The sequence below is a fragment of the Pseudopodoces humilis genome, chromosome 7 (assembly GCF_049639895.1).
Source record: "Pseudopodoces humilis isolate 2021_Gansu_Grassland_sample_001 chromosome 7, ASM4963989v1, whole genome shotgun sequence".
Lineage (NCBI taxonomy): Eukaryota > Metazoa > Chordata > Aves > Passeriformes > Paridae > Pseudopodoces > Pseudopodoces humilis.
This window is the reverse complement of record NC_142206.1, coordinates 27,527,656-27,546,071: the sequence shown is the minus strand read 5'-3', so window position 1 is coordinate 27,546,071 and position 18,416 is coordinate 27,527,656. Positions and strand designations below refer to the sequence as shown.

The 18,416-nt window shown below is 38.4% G+C and overlaps 1 protein-coding gene across 4 annotated transcripts in view; it reads left to right on the top strand.

Annotated features, from left to right (window-relative positions):
• Positions 1 to 18,416, top strand: part of RBM25 (RNA binding motif protein 25) — a 33,623-nt gene that overhangs the window by 340 nt on the left and 14,867 nt on the right. Inside the window, exons 1-7 of one of the 4 annotated variants that reach the window (XM_014252052.2) lie at positions 2,876 to 2,892; positions 6,403 to 6,523; positions 10,195 to 10,244; positions 11,733 to 11,903; positions 12,210 to 12,267; positions 13,411 to 13,571; positions 16,224 to 16,406. In XM_014252052.2, coding sequence (XP_014107527.1) covers positions 6,418 to 6,523; positions 10,195 to 10,244; positions 11,733 to 11,903; positions 12,210 to 12,267; positions 13,411 to 13,571; positions 16,224 to 16,406 — 729 coding nt within the window. In that variant the 5' untranslated portion in view covers positions 2,876 to 2,892; positions 6,403 to 6,417. Of the gene's footprint in view, positions 1 to 2,875; positions 2,893 to 5,466; positions 5,532 to 6,402; positions 6,524 to 10,194; positions 10,245 to 11,732; positions 11,904 to 12,209; positions 12,268 to 13,410; positions 13,572 to 16,223; positions 16,407 to 18,416 lie in introns of those variants that run through there. The other 3 variants (XM_005522519.3, XM_014252054.2, XM_014252051.2) reach the window with 3 other exon arrangements.

The window sequence follows — 18,416 nt, the reverse complement described above, 5'->3', positions numbered from 1 at the left end:
GTTCGCTTCCTCTCCCGCTGGGACGCGTGGGAGTCCATTCCGCCGACCCCGGCGGGAGGGACGGGAGCGGCCCCGCGGGAGGCGAGGGGAACTCGTCGCACGCCCGGGACGAGGACCTGCGCGGAGCTTTGCTGGAGCCCGACGCTGCTCCCCGGGCCCGGCCGCCTCGCTCTGTGGGTGGGATTTTTAATTTTGCACCCCGAGTAAGCCGATCACGCTAGGAAACGCGATATATTGCGACAGGGAAGTTACTGTCCTTACTGTGGATTGGAGTAGTCATCTTAAAACACGTGTTAGCAGGTCGTGCGTAGAATAATCAAGAGTGATTCATCCGTGTCAGTAGCCGCTGTGAGGTGCACACGGCGTGTTTTTCTCATTATGTCTTTTTCCGTTGAAGAAAAAGACCTTTGTCTTCCCGAAGGAGAGTTTTTTTGTTTAAGCACAGGGAATATCCAGAGCACAACTAACGGCTTTGTTGTTTTTCCTTTTTTTTTCTAGGTCTTAAACGGCTTTAGAGAAAGTGAGCTCTCAAAAGTTTTATATTTCTTAGTCCATTCAGACTAAAATATAGGTACACTGAATTTTAGTCCTTTTTTTTTGTGTGTGGCAGGAGAGCATTACTTCAGGTATTGCATCAGCATTTATGGGGGGAGTCCAAAGCAAATTAGAAGGAAGAACAGGAGAGTTTCTTACTTTTTCCGTAAAGGAGTGGCACAGATCAGAGGGCTTAGCGTTTGCCTGCTTCTCTGCCTCTGAGTGCCCATTCAGTTAAGTGTTGTAATGCCACAGCCATGTTTCTGTTTTGGGAAGCGTCAATAGCCAAGTTAGAATGGAAAGTCACTTATTTCACTAACCAGGGCTTTATATGGGTGCAGAGGCACAGAATTAGGAATTAAACATGTTAAAGTTCTGATGATATACTTAATGGACCCCTGCTTAAAGAGCTTTTGGACTGGGGCTTTCATTTGGGTAAACACATTGCTTTTTGTGTTGGTTTGTAATAGTAGTGTGGGATGTGACTGTTCCCTAGCAGTTACGAAACTCTTTCTAGATCACCTCTGGAGAACAAATACTAGTATTTTTGTCCTTAAGAAACCTATAGTATATTTTATCTCTCCCCATGCCTGTTGGGTTTAACATTGAAATCCTGCCTAGCTTGCTGGCCATTTTGGAGAAAACTAGGGGTCTGAGAAAGTGGTCATTTTTATTGAGGAAACCAGTTGGCTTGGAATAGAAGATTTTTCTTGTAAGGAGCTTTTTTTTGATGGCAAGCAATATAAACAGCACCCTTATTGGGTGACAAATTAGGAGGTTGTTTTTATAACAGAATGGCTTAAATATCCACCCATGATGTAGAGACCAATGCACACGCCTGTGTGATAGTACTGACTTTAACAAACTGGTTTGTTGCATATGTTTTCTTCAGCCTGCACAGCTGTTTTGTGCAACTTATTCTAGACTAAGGGTACAGATGTTTTGTGGTGCGGAAGAAGTGTTTTGGGAAAATACTGAAAGGAAGTTAAAATCAGATAAAATTAAACTAGATCAGCCATCACTGTTGCTATGACACCTCATGTATGTATTCTTAAAACACATTAAGTTTGTGTAAGACTTCAGGGGTTTTGCAGTCAGTTTTAACTTTGTTTAGTGTAACAGTAGTGAGTATTGTAACTGGTTGTTTCATGGGGAACTTCACTGCTTTGAAAATGGTTAAGAAGTTTTGCAAGTTTCTAATGTGCAGACAGAGATACTAAGGATATTAATCCTGTGACAGTGGTAGAATTATGATGCTGCCCTGAGTAGATCATAGAATTGTCAATTTAAAATACATCCATTAACAGCAATTTTTATTGAATTTATGTTCTGCTTATGATATACCCCTTCATCCCTGTATTTTAAAAAATGGAGTCAGTAAAACAGAAGGTTAAAAGAATACTATGATTTAAAAAGGAATTACTGCATTAACAGTGCAGCCAGACCAGTACAATCTCAGTCCTCTATTATTGGGACTTCTGGGAGTCGGAGATGATAAAGAAGAACAGTGCAGTGTTGTGTCAGCGTCTAGGTGATGGTGACCCTTGTTTCATAGTAGTTTTGAGTTCTGTGTGGGCTCAGACACTTGATTCCAGCCCTAAGGCCAGCTCTCTGTGTTTGCTTAGTTGTAAATCAGAGCCAGTGTGCTTCTAGTGGACAAAGCTCCATCCCAGCAGGGATCTCACCATGACAGGATTAACCAGTCTCAATGGATTTTACCAAACTTTAGAACCATATGGATATCCGTGTACTCTCTCTAAGTTTCAGAAGATTGATGCAGATGGCTCTGCATGTTGCTTGCTTGATTCCACCAGGACTTAAGTCAGAAGTGCAATGTAGAAAGCAACTGAGCTCCTTCTGGGCCAAAGTTGAACCTGGAATATTATAGCTGTGTTTATGTAGCACTTGCCTTAGTTAGTAGCTCAGGCTGTTTTTGAGCTGGGTCTTCATAGAATAAACTTGGGTGTTTTGCCACGCATGAGATAATTAATTTGCAGCATAGAGAAATGGCCCAAGGCTAATAAAGTGTGCGTCTTTGTTACTGTGTTCACTTAGATCAAAGGTGTGCTTTTGAAGGAAGTCTCACAGTCATCATCACTTAGGAAGTTTATTTCATACTGGTTTGTGCTATTCCAGTGGATAAGCTGGATTCTTTTTGGATGAAAATACATTCAAAAATGCACTCGTACCTACAAACTGGCATTTGTTTTAGTGGGGTGGGCTTCCCCAAAACATGTTGTGTGGACATTAGTTTTGTTTAACAGACTTGTTCCGATTGTATTGCTTCCTGGCACAGACACAGCCTAAACTGACTGCACCTTGAGTCTGAGACCTGGCATCAGTCCATCATTTTGGGAGGTAAAGATGTTGTTATTTTAGTATTTTGAGTGATAGCAGGCCAGTTGATCACTGCTTTTATTTCTCCTGTATTTTCGTGGCCACTGTAACATTCACACAAGTTAAACTCTTGCTTAGAGAACTGTTAGTTAAACTGCAGCTGTCAAGAATGCTGCCTATGTTCAGTTTGACTAGAGATAATACTTCCATAAGTCAGCTGAGGTTTTAAAAATATATTTGACTGTTTAGTTTCATAGTTAGATATTTGAATAAATTGGGGAAGTTGGAAGATTGCCATGTATGTTCCTGACATCACAGTAAATCTGTCAGAAATTGATCACTGAACTGTACCGGCAGGGTAGGAGAATGCTCTGCAGAGAAGTTCTAGATGCTGTTCCTGAGATGTTTGCAAGTGAATTCTACATAGATTCAGCTTAACATATCCTAACTTTTCATACCTAACCTTTGATTTGTAGTTGCTTAATAATTTGAGGCAGAGTCACTGTTGGAAGAGTATCTACGTTTGCAGTGTGTTTTCTAGCTCCTGACAGAAAAGAATGTGTGGTGCAGTTCCCTTCATTGTAGCATCTTGGATGCATCTTCCTCCCTCATCCAGATCTCTCACTTCTCCAGTGAGCAGTTTCACTCCTGATATTTTGATCCTCACAGCTTTCATAACGGAAACAGAATTAAACTGTTCTCTCTGCTGTTTTCACATTAGTAGTTACACAGAGTAGTGAGAAAGAGACCAAGACTTCCTTTAGTTCTAGTTTTGATCTTAAATGCCACAGGCAGCGGAGTTGCTAGGATTGGTCCATGGAAGAATTAAATTTTCTAGCTGCTGTGAAAGTAATCGTACAAATATGGGGGAGAAGGAACAGAATTCTTTGAAATGTACTATGGAAGCCCTGTGTATAACAGTGTGTTCCACATCATCTGCCCAAAAGATTAAAGGACTAAGTTTGTTCTCTTCTTACTGCCTTTTTCCTTTTATGAAGCAAAAGTAACTTTGTCGACTGCTAAATCTTTGCTTTTTAAAATTTAAATTATAAAAAAACACCAACCAAACAGTTCCTTCTCTGTGCATATGTAACATCCGCTGGGTATGGTATGTTTTCCATCTTTTAATTCAAAGAACTGATTCACCACTTAGTCCCCAGGCTTTACTTGTTATCATCTCCAAAATGATGGCTCGAATAAAGTGCTTGTCAGAGCGAGAGAAGAGATTGCACCTGCAGGCAGCCTGGAAAATTCCCAAATTCTTATATGTTCTACAGACCATGCCTTATCATCTTGTGGACTTCTGATGGTGCAACTGTGTTGTAGCCTGTTTAGAACCATTTCAGACCCAGTAGCTTATTGTTTGTACCATCTACCCCAAAACAGCTTTGAATTTTATCCAGTTGTTTATCAGCTTGAAATATAGATAAGAATTGAGAGCCTTAAAGATCTTGATTTTGTGGGTTTTCTGTTGGCTTTTTTTTTGTGTGTGTGTGTGTGAAAGTTTCAACTAGTGGCACCAAGGCAGATAAGGGAGTTCTGTTCCATACCATACAAGTTCCAGATTCTAGATTAATGTCAGCTGATGTACGTGTAGTCTGAAGAGACAATAAGCAACTTTTACAAAAATAAAATGGAGTACATATTTGCTGTTTTTCTTTGTCTGTACATTTTTGAAAATTCAGGAATTGCAGAAAGGAAAAGTGTTCTTAGGCATATGGATTCTGAAAGTGAGGGGAGGTTTTATGATTATTAGATTGCATAAAAGCTTTATTGAACTGTTGGAAGAATGTTTGCATTTGCTCTCTTCTGCCATCTTAGACCTTGTATCACAGGAGTGTTCATTGTTTTGCCTAGCGAGATATTGATAAATGCCCTCAGGGCATTTAATTCTAGAAATTCAGTTAATATAATGAATATATTAAGGAATATTAATATTAATGAATGCCCTTATCACATACCTCGTGTAATTGATGTAGTTGTAAATGTTTCCTTGGATGAATTATGTGATAGGGTTATATATGTGTTCTTAGACCAGAATAAGTAATTCCAATGTTAGAAGGTATTACCAAATACATTTGGGTTTCTCTTTCATCCTTTCCAATCTACTATATATTTATCTCTTGTAGTTGTTTCCAGAATCAGAGGGAATGAAGTTTTTCTATATGATTCTGGTTTCAGATTTTTTTTAGATCTTTCAGATGTACCTGCTATTATGGTAGAATACTGATACTATCTTTTACTTCTAGTATTTAAGATTAATGCCTTGCTCTTGAACAAGTCTGGAAGTTACATCTGTCACCAGCAAAACTTGTTTTCCATTCCTTGCTGTTGAGTGCCATTGTATTCCTGCCTTGAAGAAAGCATGTTACAATCTACAGTTCAGTTGAATGTATCAGAATTTTGCTTGCCATAACTCAGTTTCTCCAGGCAGCTTTGCTTCAGGTTTTGACTCATAGGTGCCTGTTTGGAAAGCAGTTGCAGTGCAGAACTGACACTGTAGGTTGTAAGGCATTCCGTAGAGTCCAATGAGAAACGAAAACGTTTCTGCCGACAGCTCACTGGGTTCTTGTCACTTGTGATACTGTGTCTTCGTGATTCATATCCACATGATCCACTGTGTGTGAACTTCTCCAATGCTTCCTCGCTGCAGTGTGAATGTAGGTATATGCTCAGCAGTAATATTCTGACCAGTTTTGGGTTTTTTAGAACTGAGGGCCAGCCTTCAGTGAACACTTGACTGCAGTATAAGGTTACTGAAACAATACTGGAAGAATGCATGCCTTAGTTGTATTAAGGGTGATCCTGGAGTGTTTTATGGCTGGTTGTTGTCTGTTTCAGGGTCAGTAATATGCATGTAAAATAATGATAATATTAATAGAAAGTGGTTTTTGAAATGATCTTTACTCTCTATGGGAGCATGTTGACACCCAGCTCATGGGCTAATGTCCAAGTTGTGCTCTAGGAGATTTGTGGACTGGGAAGTTAAAAATAGATCACAGAACCCTCTTTCAGACTTTTAACTCTCTCTCTGCTGGAATTTGACAATCTCCCCAATGTCCTCTTAAATACGGCTGCCGTTAATGCTGAGCATTGCGTTGTCCCAGCTCTTTCTGGTGTCTTGTTCTACAGTTGTATTGTTTGTGGTCATTTTTTGTACAACAGAACTGCTTGCTTTATTGGAAATGTCTTACAAGATCAGTTTTGCTTTCAGGTACTGTAAAGATAGCTTTATTTTAAAGAAACTGTACAAACTGTTAAATGCACTTTATTGGTTTGAGGAGTCAGATATAACTTTGTTTTTCACTCCATTCTGAAACACTTCCTTAGAAGTGCTGTTTTTAGTTGAGAAAGAAGGCTTCTACTACATCTGTAATGTAATGAATAGCTGGGGAAAAAAATAGTTTTAGTTTGTAGTTGAATATCCAAATAAAAATTTAAAACAATTACGGACACTTACCACTTCGCTGCTCTTGTAATTCACATTTGGGAACTGACTGCTACAAGTTTCCTTTTCTATCTTTTTGATAGATTGTGACTGCAAGAATGTCTTTTCCACCTCATTTGAATCGCCCTCCTATGGGAATCCCGACACTTCCCCCTGGGATCCCCCCTCCGCAGTTTCCTGGCTTTCCTCCACCTGTACCTCCTGGTAAGTTATATTAATATATGGAAATATTTTAGAAATTAATTTCTTGATATTATTCTGAATGCCTTTAAAAGCCAGTAATTTTTGTAAATAATATATCTTGGGAACTCTGATTTGTGTACCTTGCAGTTGAGTTTCTAGTTTTCCCATATATCGTGTCACGGGAGGAAGCTCCTTTTGGTCTACCAAAAACTGTTTACTTTTGACCAGAAATTAAATACAGGACTTTCCTTGAGTCTTTATTCAAGACTGAAGCTGAGTGGTGATTTCTGTCAATATTAGTGTTCCAGAGCCACTGTTTTGATAGTAATCCATTGTAATAGCCTTTGGAAGCTCTTGGGTACACTGAGTACATGTAACGTGACAATAGAGTAGTTAACTTTCAAAGAAGGTCCATCTTGCTGCATTGTTTTTCTCCATTTTTGATGTCCCACTTTGTTTTATTTTGTTTTTTATATTCTTTCCTCCACACATCTTTCAAATTTATAGTTATTTTTATCATTTCTTCTAATCTTCCCAAAATTACTCCTACCTTTTTTCTTTGTTCATCTGTAAGATCAGCCTCTGTTTTTTGAGTTGAGTTTTCAACTTGTTGGTCTGGAACATCTTGCTTTCTGTACATTGTGAGTATACATAATGATGACTGGAGGCAGGAAGCCATAGAGCAAATGGGAGAGGGGAATACACCAGAGAATTACCTCTTCAGAATTCATCACAAGGGCTGCAGAAAATAACTCCTGTCTTGTCTGTGTTGTCTTAAGCTGTGTTGTGCAGGAATGTTTTGTAGACAATAGAAGCATTCAAAAAACAGATGGTTGAACTACAAAAAGATTTCTGTACATCATTTATCAGGCTAATCTTTACTTGCATTAATTTTTTCTAAATGTTTTTCTTGAGAACCATGAGATGTTACCTGTTTTCTGATAAAGGCAGAGTTCTTGCTTAGGTAATATCCTGCCATCAAAAATTTCAGGTTCAATTTTAAAATCATACCTCTCATTTTCCCTAGCTCCAGTTTATGTATACTAGTGTATAAAACACCAGATGCTTAAAAAATAACTTTCTCAAATATATTTTTAAATGCTTGATACAGTTTTCTGCTCTGAACATTTTGCTTCTTAGCATGTGTGACAAAAACCTTTTTGTTCTCTTGTTGTGTTTAAATAGTCTCATTTTAGAATTAGGAATCTGAATAGTATGTAGAGTGGAGAAGCCTGGTATTAGGTGAGAGAAAAATTTTTCTCTGCACAAGAGAAACCCGATTTGCTTACCTGTGCAGACAACATATTTTGACTTGTAGAGGATATGAATCTCACTTCTTAGTATAAGCATATCAGTAGAGCTGAAAATGCCACAGATTTTATGAAAGTCTGCTCTGAATTTAGTCCATATGTAAGATCACAATTTTAGTGGCTTACAATATTATCTATAGTTAGCTGTTTGGTCGAATATTCATGTCTTAATTACCTCAGCCTGTAGTTTTTTGAAAAGTTTCAGATGGTGTTTGCATAACAATGAAATTAGGAAAGGTGGTTTGCTTTGCTTAAAGATACTGGTTGCTAAAAACAGGAAGTTCTAGCATTTCCCAATATTAGTGTGGAAGATTTGATAAGGAGGTGGTTCTGATAAGTCTGTGAAGATTATTGGATACCACTAAGGTGAAAAAAACCCATTTTCCATGCCAGAAATGCTGTAGTAGGTCAGACCTACAGTCCATATTGTCTGATGCACTGTGTAAGCAGTGGGACTAGAAGGCAGTATTTAGGGTGGGTCTGTATCCCTGCCTGCTTTCTGAGTCTCTTGCTTCATACACCTGTAGTGTTAGGGATCTTAGAGTGGGATCTTTAGGTTGTTTTTTGTCTTTCTGGACCTGTCATTTATGGACATTTTGGAATTTTTAACTGTTCATCTCTGTCACCTCATCAACCAAATTTGAGAAGTTTATTAACTGCTGTGGAAAGTGCTACTCTCTTAAGTCTGTCTTTAAATTCACTGCCTATTTTGTGTCTCCCTCCTGCCTCAGTTCTGATGTGGGAGTCGGGCGAGTTGAGTTTTATGGTTTTGTACACCTCAGCCATGATCAGTGCCTTGCAAACCTCCACACTTGAAGAGCCTCAGAGTGTGCAGCCTTTCCTTCTAAAGCAGCTGCTTCACCAAGGAAATTGTGTAGTTGCTGTTCTCTGAGACTGGGTGGCCTTGGGTTGCAGAGACCAGGTCTGTAGGCTGTAGTCAAAACTGTAGGTGCACTGAGCTTTTGTGTAGCAGCTAAACAATGCCTGTGGTCATTATGTTTCCTGATGATGCCAAATATGTCAGTAGATTTTTGTGGCTTCTGCTGAACATTGGGCAGATAGTTTCATAGAATCATCAGTGATGACAACAAGTGTGTTATCGTAACTTTAAAAGCCATTGTGATAATCATAATAATTATAGGGCTGCACAACCAGTCTTATTGGGGAGTAGTTGCTACAGTCTGTGAGATGCCATGGTGTGTTTAAAATTGAGCACATGGGAGTGCAATATAGTTTTGATTGTCTGAATGGTTTGGAGGAATGGGAGGCAGTATGACCTTAATATGAAGGGACTGAGGAAGAGGATTGAGAGCTGGAGAGAAAGAAAAATAAATAAAGAAAAGCAGAGTGGATGAGGAAAAAAATTGGAAAGTATGTCTGAGGAGAAGTGTTTTAATACTAAACACTAGAGAAAGTGGGGTAAGAAGTCCAGGGGCAGTAGGTTGTAACAGTTTATTTAGGATTTTTTGAATACAGCAGTAAGAGATCGATAAAAAGGGAAGGATTGAGAGGGAAAAAACAATGGAAGTTTTTTGTAGAATGAAAGAAAAACATAGGATCCCTGTAGAGAACATGAGGGTGACTTCACTGTTCTCAAGTCTCAATGTGTCTGCTGATCAACAAGTAGTTTTGATGAAATCCATTCACTTAATATATTTAACCTCTAGCAACTGGCATGGAAAGATGAAGAGCCTTTCTTGTGATCAGAGATATTGGCTCATGAAAGTACTAAAAGCTGCCAGTGAATTTGGTAGTGTAAAAGAGGTATTACATTGTTTCATCTGATTAAATATTAACTGAAGTATTATTTGTCATTAATTAATGAATATTATTAAAATTCAGTGTTGTTCTAAGTTAGGTGTTGGAGACTGCCAAGTGAAGTATTCAGCAGCTACTCAGTAGAGGTTTTTTATGCTGCCTTTATTAAGCTATTCCACAAAAAGTGGCGTGAAGCCTGGTGCCATTCTCTACAGGACCTCATTCCTAAAGCCATATGCAGAAATGATTGTGTTGTGGGAGTCGTGTAAGCTGGGAACGAGATCATCTGTAGGGCATCAGCTGCCTTTGCTGTCAGGAATTCCCTGCCTCATTCACCACCCCAGTGTCTTCTAGAACAATATCGTGGCTAGAATATGCTCTGAAAATAGATTAGTGATAAACTTGAAATGCTAGTACCAGAAAGTGACCTATGGTAACACAGGATGCCTATGATACCTTGGTGTACTTTGTTGGAAGGCTTAAGGAGTTACTGGTAATCAGCACTGTGAAATTCTTATTTTACCAAAGTTGCTGTCTAATTTGAAAACCATGTCTGCAATAATTTCATTTGTATTCATTAGTTTTCAACAGGACAGACTAATATTAATGTATTGTTTTTCTCAGGGACCCCTATGATTCCTGTACCAATGGGCATTATGGCTCCTGCTCCAACTGTAAGTATTGCAGTAGGGATGAGATTATAGCCAAATAAAATAGAGAGTAAAACTTACTGGATGTCAGCAGTGGTTTTGTTTTGCTCTATTCTGTAAGAATTTTACTGTGAAAGAAAATGCTTAATTTTAAATGCTACTATAATTGCAACTGTTATGCTGATTTCTGACCTAGACAAAGTTCAAAGTAATGTCTGGAGCTGCCAGCTGCAGAGGTGAAGCAATTATTGTTCTTGCAAGACAATACTTCTCTCAAATACAGTGGTTTAGGCTTTGCCTTTGGATCATGTGTGCTTCTCCTGTGCAGTACTGTTAGATCAGGGAGATTCCAGGTCTCTTGCTCTGGAGTTTGTAGTTCTGACATAGTACCCTGGAGGCATTACCTCAAGCAGGTTTATAAGGCTATCACACAGCACTACTGGGTTGTACAAAAACATGTGACTTGACAAGCTTACAGATAAGCTTGCTGTCTCCATGTTGCAGGAAAAGGAATATTAAGTATATAAAATATAAAAAATTAATATAAATTTATATATAAAATATATAAAAATTGTATGCTATATCCATCTGTGGGAAAGCAAATGAAAGGTTTCTTTGTCTATCTTACTAATTTCAAGTTGGAAGGGAGGTTTATGATTTTGGGATGGAAAAAAAGTGCACTTTAAAATATAAATGTTACTTCTTGACTTCAAGGTGAATTACCATTTGTGTGATTTTGCAAAGTGAAATCTCCCCAAAATACAGAATTTTTTGATAGCTTGTGTTATCCCCTAGAGGAGGATATGTTCATGGTAACCAGTGTGTGTTTAAGACAGAGATACTGAAACAAATTTATTATTCAGTTTTGTGATTAAAATAACTTTTAGTAAGTGGTACTTGTAGAAAGGTATTCTGAGTAGAGAGGACGGTGCATAAGGACTGCTAAATCTTAGGTGGAAGAAGTGTAGCAAAATGGAGCAGATGATCGTGCCTGTCTTTGTACAGTTAATTTGTGGATGTTTGCTCCTTAACCTAAAGAGGCTTTGGGTTGTGTGTTCATTAAATAAAGCAGTAGTGTTTATTAACTGTGTGGAAGCTTTAAGATCATGTGTCCATTGAAGCCTTTGAGCCGGAGTTAGCTTTTTATTCACAGCTTGGTTTTTACACTACTGGGTAAGGTAATTCAACTTCTGGTGACTTAAATGTTGCAAACTTGTTATTTGTAGGAGAAATAATACCTAATATTACTGTATGCTCACCTTGAGACCTCCACTGGCTGTGTTCAGTTACACGTTTTGTTATCTTCCTTTGCCAGAAAATAGCCAATTTTTCGTGTTGTAGAAAGTATTAAAGCCTGAACTGCTTACTGGTGTCTTATTCCATAAGCCTAACTCAGGTTCATATGAAAATTCAATTTTTAACTAAGTCTGCATCCCTAAGTTTTATGTCTTATTGGTTTAAATAAAAAACCAATCCATTGTTTTATTTTACAACTTCTCCTCCTCTTTTCAGGTGTTAGTTCCTACCACAGTGTCTATGGTTGGAAAACATTTGGGAGTCAGAAAAGACCATCCTGGCTTAAAGAACAAAGAAAATGATGAAAACTGTGGTCCCACTACTACTGTTTTTGTAGGCAACATTTCGGAGAAGGCCTCAGACATGCTCATACGGCAGCTTCTAGCAGTAAGTGCAGCAGACTGCTTGTTAAATTTCATCTCTGGCTGATGAATAAAGTAATGATCCGCAAACAGTGTATTGAAACTAAAAGCAGAGCTATCCCCACTTACTGGAATAGCAGTTCACTATGCCTGAATTCAGTAAGTGAAAAGTACAGCTTTTTGACATTATAGATGTGTGTGAATATAGATGTATTTTATTTTCAGTAGAGTTTACCCTTCTTTAATTTTATAATCTTTTGCAAAAAGTGGTTACTTTTTTGTAATGTTTTGAATATAAAATAATAGTTAATGATACTTCTCTTAATTGCAGAAATGTGGTTTGGTTTTGAGTTGGAAGAGAGTACAAGGGGCATCTGGAAAACTTCAAGGTAACAATTCACACTTTTCAAAATCTCTAGATATACTCTTGTTTTTATTAGCTTGCAGCTTTTTAGTAACTTGACACATTGCTATTCTTAATCATTTTACATTTTAAGATGCTGTAATATGATAGCTGTGAAATACTTTCTGGTAAAGGGCTAGTATTTTCTGGAATTGAAAATGAAGTAATATAATTGAGAAAGGTTAAATGGAAAAGTACCTTGAGAGCCTAGTTTTGCTTACCTTTCTTTTCTGAAACTAAATGATTTTACAGACTATTCCAGAGAAAGCTTTGCCAGTTTGGGCTTAGCCCCCAAAGGAAGATACCATTCTAACACTTTTACAAGTCACTTTCAATAATATGTATTGTCCTTCTGTGTGAAAGAGGTTTCCCTGGTGTAAAATTTACCTTTCCTATTGTCAAGTTGAACTGTTTTAATTTTTGTGACCTTTCTCTAGTGATTGCAGGAAACAATTTTGGTTACCATTTTTTTGCTGTGTTTTCATATCTTGCTAGGTTTGTGGGATTTTTTCTTTTTAAGATTTAGTTTGGTTCCCTCAGCTTTTTTGTATCTCACGCTTTTTTTGTTTTGATGTTATGCTTTTCTCATTTAAAGCTTTATGTAACTGTTGTGAAGAACCTAGTTTGAAATACCCTTCTCTCTAGGCTAACAGTGAGCTGTTACTTCATGCCCTTGGTCATCAGACAATTGCAAATCCACCTGAGATGTCATCGTATAGCTGCGTTTCTTAGTTAAGGCAGATATGTTAAAAGCTTTACAAATACAATCATAGAATAGTTTGAGTTGGAAGGGACTTCTAAAATTCATCTAGTCCAACCCCCTTGAACAGCAGGACCATCTTCAACTAGATGAAGTTCCTCTGAGCCCCATCCAATCTGACCATGAAAGTTTCCAGGGGATGGGACATCTACAATGTGTGTACTGCTTCCATCTTATTTATTGGACTGTTAATTATATCAAATTAACAGTTCAGTGAGTGAACTTTGAGTTTTTATGGTGTGTACTCCTGGCTTTTAAAAAACAAGTGCCTGTGTTCCAACTTCATTGATTCAAAACATATTTTTAAACAAAGTAAATTACTTGAAGAGCTTTAATGTGTTTACTTCTCATTTCGATCATCCGTTTCAGCCTTTGGATTTTGTGAGTATAAAGAGCCAGATTCTACCCTACGAGCACTGAGACTACTCCATGACCTCCAGATTGGAGAGAAGAAACTGCTGGTCAAAGTTGATGCAAAGACAAAGGCTCAGCTGGATGAATGGAAAGCAAAGAAAAAGGCATCTAATGGGGTATGTATATAATGTGTGATTTGCATTCTTTTAGTAGAATGTCAGTGTAACATTACTTGCTAGATCAGATTGTGAGCATGTCTCAGTTTCTGCTCCTTTCTGTGTCTTTTAATTCCTTTTAGGATTTTGCCAGAATCACATTAGTGAGTCTGAAGATATGTTGAAAGGCAGAGAAGTGTAAGCTCTTAATTTCATAGTGTTTGAATTTACCTGCAAGCTACAACTACATTTCTAGAATCAGTTCTGTAATTCATTATAAAATGTAGAAATAGGTGCTATATGTTTTGATTCTGTTGCTTCATTTTTGTTTAGAAATTCTTGAAAGTGCTTAAACCGTAGAAGAAGTTAACTCTGTCAATCTGTAAATTGGCTGTCTGAGGGGAATTGAAGTTTCTTTCCTCTCTACTGATGATATTTTGGAACAGATCAATGAAAAAGAAGGAAGTAGCTCATTCAGTAGAAGAAATAGGTATCAGGCAGTGGGCTGCTTTCAGACATTTAGTAGATGGGAAAATTGCTTTTGTACTATCCCTTTCTAAAGCTAAGGATCTGTTCTGAAATAATTGCAGATATTTGGTATGTTGAATTCTTTCTGAGATGCAAAGATACTTAATTGACAAGTTTGCATTGAAGTTAAATGTATCTATTTCTTTGCTGAAATAGTGTATTTCAACCCCAAACAAGTTGGCCTTTGTCTCTAAATCCTGAAGTTTTGCATGTGCCGTAAGATACCATTCAAAACAATTTTTTTTCTGCAAAATCAAAGTGAGAATAGGCTCTTGTTCAGAAAACTAAAAATGCTAATCGCACTACAGCAAGTAAACTTTAAAAATTCCAGTTTGGAATTTTTCTTAAATGTATGTAGACTACAGTGGAAGCACAGATACTTTTATTTCATTTTACCTAACCAGAAGTAGAAGCATAATAATGATGACTTGAAGTACTTGACATGTTTTGACTGGATACCCTGTGTTTGGGATTAAATGCAATGGCTAAGTAAAGCAGAGTGCTAACTTTGTGAGGTTTGAGTGGGATACTGTACTAGCTTTTAGCCTAGGTAAGGGCTTGATTGGAGTGCCCTTTTATTCTGTACTTCCTTGTTTCATGTTGGCATCACCTGTGATACTGTGCTTCACAGCTGATGTTACAAACAAGCTTAAAGTATTTCTGGAGTTCTTGTACATCTCTCACGAATTTTGTTTTCTGTGAGCCCCTGTGAGTTACAGTCAGTCTGGGTGGGTTGATTGTAATAAAGCAGTGGGTACTGTTTGTTGGTGAAGGCATCTGTATGAGCCCATTCTCTTGAACTGTAGAATGAGATTGACCCCATGTTTTTTTGTTGGATTTTACTGGATTTGGTTGGTTTTTCACTCTTTTTTGTGGTGGTGCAAAGAAAGGCTGTGAATTGCTGAGGAGTATTGATGAAGTGCATTGCAATCAAACTGCTTGCAATACCTTTCACACCATCATTGGTGTGCTGGTGCCACTTGGATCCAAAAGTTTCAAATTTTCTTGAATATTTTGAATTAAGAAATCAAACATGTAAACTACAACACGATTTCATATAGAGACACACCAAGCAAACCTTTATCTAATTAGCTCCTCTCCCTGATCACTACTTCTCCCTGGATCTCTTCAGTTCCACCCCCTGTCACTACCTTCTAGCTCTTTTCAGCCTGCTCTTCCTTGGCCTGGCAGCTTCTTCAGCTCCAACTGAATCCTCCCTTCCCCCTCATTCTTAGCTGCTGCTCCATCAGACCCTTCCCTCCCCCTCACTCCACCCACCACCTATCGTTTGACGGGATACCCAGCTGGATTCTCAGGTGAGATTCCATTTTTCTAAAAGATTCAGGGGATCAAGAGGTGGGCTACCTTGCTCGGTGTGCAGATCATAGTTCTACCTTTTCATGTAATACTTAGTGAAAGGCACTTCTTTGTGTTCCTTCTCCTCCCTACAGGGTGGAAAGGGGCAGAAAGATGAGGAACTGCAAAATACTTGATCAAAAATTATTAAATAAATAGTTTGTTGTGCAAGGAATGTTTTCCCTAATGATGTTTCTTTAATATAGTTCTCCCATTTGAAGTTGCAGCTTGGAAGTTTTAGGTAGGCATTCATATTGCATGGCACTTAAATAGAAGGAGGAACTGATGTTGAAGTGACTTGAAGTTCTGGAATATAAAAGGCAAAACTTTTGACCAAGAGCTGCACTATAGTGATTGCCTTTCTGGGAGTGTGTGGGTGCTCTCTCTTTTCCTGTCTACTGCCTTAATCACCATTTTTCTGTTCCATTTTATTATGTTATTTTATTGTGCAATCCTACACTTGCTCTCTGCAGCCATTCCATAAAACTGCAAAAAACTGTGGTATTGCCAGTGTGAAAAGATCTGACTAATATAATGTAGCTGATAATTATTTGTATTTGTAGGTGGTTTGGTTTTCATGTGGTGAATTGTTTTGTTTTTGGTTTTTTTGTATGGGTTTGGGTTTTTTGTGGGTTGTTTTTAGTTTGTTTTTTTTTGTTTTGGGGAGGTGTTTGCTTTTTTATAGTAAATACTGTAGGGGCATGACTGTGATGATGAAAGGTGAATTTCTGATAAAAGCATTATTACTCTTAATTTGTTAAGTCCTGTTTCTTTGCCATTTTTCCTTAGAACTCCAGACCGGAGACAACAAATGATGATGATGAAGCACTGGATGAGGAAACAAAGAGAAGAGATCAGATAATTAAAGGGGCCATTGAAGTCTTAATACGAGAATATTCCAGCGAGCTCAATGCCCCCTCCCAGGAATCTGACTCTCACCCCAGGAAGAAGAAAAAGGAAAAGAAGGAGGACGTATGTGTTTTGATTTTGGACAAAACAGATTTTTTTTTTCTTCAACTCACCTTTATATAATGGCCAAACCTTGTGCAAATACTTTAAACCTAAACTTCTGATGAGAAAACAAATCAACAAGCATTGATGACAGCAGCAGTTTCTTTTTTTTAATTTTTTTTTTTTTCGAGCTGAAAGCTAGTCAGTTATAGACGCCATCCCTTCAGGATGGTTTAGGCATTTAAGCATGTAAACTTCTTGGAACAACAGGTTTGAATCTGGGCGGGACTGAACCAACCTTTCATCCTTCGGAAGGTGGAAATACTGAATTTAGTGCAGTTTAATCTGTATGTGCATATAGGGTTTTTCAGATAAGAGCTTTAAAAACAAGTGTAAAGAGTTTCTGCATACCATCCACTTCCAGTGGAAGATGCCAGGGCACTATTATAATGCCACGAAGTGGTAGCTTTTGACAAAATTCTTCTCTCTGCTTATAGTATGCATTCTTGTAGTGTGCCTTGATCCAACTGGTTGCAGCTGTCTACCCATATGTGGAAGCACTTCTTTAGTTGTGTATGTCCTTGAAGGGATCCTTCAGGGATGAAAGGCATATCGTAATCTTCCTGCCTTACAAAATCACTTTTAAACACGTCTCAATTTGGCTGGATTTGGTCAGACAGCTTTCCTATCTTGTGCAATGCGAAAAAAACCGTGTTAAGCAGGAATGAATGTTCTGGTTTAGACCTGCCTCTGTGAATGACCTTTTCATGGATTGAAACAAAATGGAGAAGGGGGAACAAGGATAAGCAAACTCAGACTTAGCTTTTCCAGCAAAGTTTCTAACCATGGGAAAATGGGCTTTCCCATCTACCATTCTGCACCTTATATGAAAGAGACTGGAAAATTTTTGACCAAGATTTTTACCCACTTAAGTCTTCTGCAAAGTACCTATTCCAAGGCAATGATGCAGTTTCAAATGCTTATGGAGTTTAAATGTGGTGCAAGAAACATCTCCCTCAGGGAGCAAATCTATCTTCCCACAACATTGTTAGTCATGGCCAACCTGAGGTGTAAAATGCTGAGCTGAGAATTTGTTTTTCTTTCCTCTCCCTCCCTTTGGGAGAAGATGTTTTCTTTGATGACAATTTGCAAATGAGTCACTGTCTAATGCTGTCAGTTGTATTTTTTTTGTTACAAGCACTGTTACAATGTGTATTGTCCTGTGGGTAAATATACGTATATATGGCCATGAATAATGCCAGGTAGTTAAACATTGTGAGAGACTTTTGCAGTCATGAATAGCTGGTGCTGAGTATGTCCCTGTGACAGAGCGATATTCTCTTAGCTCTGTGTTGTGTAGAACTTTACTAATCTGAGCTAGTCAAGTAGCCAGATAAGCTCTTTTAAAATACGCAGCATTTGTGGGTTGAAATTGCACCCCATCATCCTTCCCATACTGGGAAGGAAGACAAGAAACTTGGAAGTTGCCATCTTTGGCCTGTGTGGATAGAGGTGGGAGTGAAGAGATGGTACTAGCTTGTTGTTCTCTTGTCCATAAAGGAGAGGGGAGAGAAAGACTGTTGGGTGGGGGGCAAAGGGAAGGTGGATGCAGATATATTGTGGGGGCGGTGAGGGGGGTGTGGAAACTCACCAGTTTGGGGCTGTTGTCCCCTGAAGAGCTTGGTGTGGAGATGACTCCCGCTGGTGTTAGCAGCAGAGGCTGTTAGTTCTTCTGGGTGAAGGCATGACTGCTGTGGGGGAGTTGAAAATGTGTGCGGGGAGCTGAGAGTGAGTGGAATCTGGTTTTCAATTTCAAGCACGGGGGAACCTCGCTAATTCGCACTAACTATAAGAGCAGGTGCAATCTACCAAATTCTGCGAATTAGCGAGTAAATAAAATCAAGACATACCCACTGCAAATATTTGTTTTGGCAAGTGTAGCTTAGCCTTATTTCTGATGCTACCATAGTGTACTAATATCCTGTAGCACACTTGTAATTCAGTGAAGTCTTACTAACATGAGACGTCACT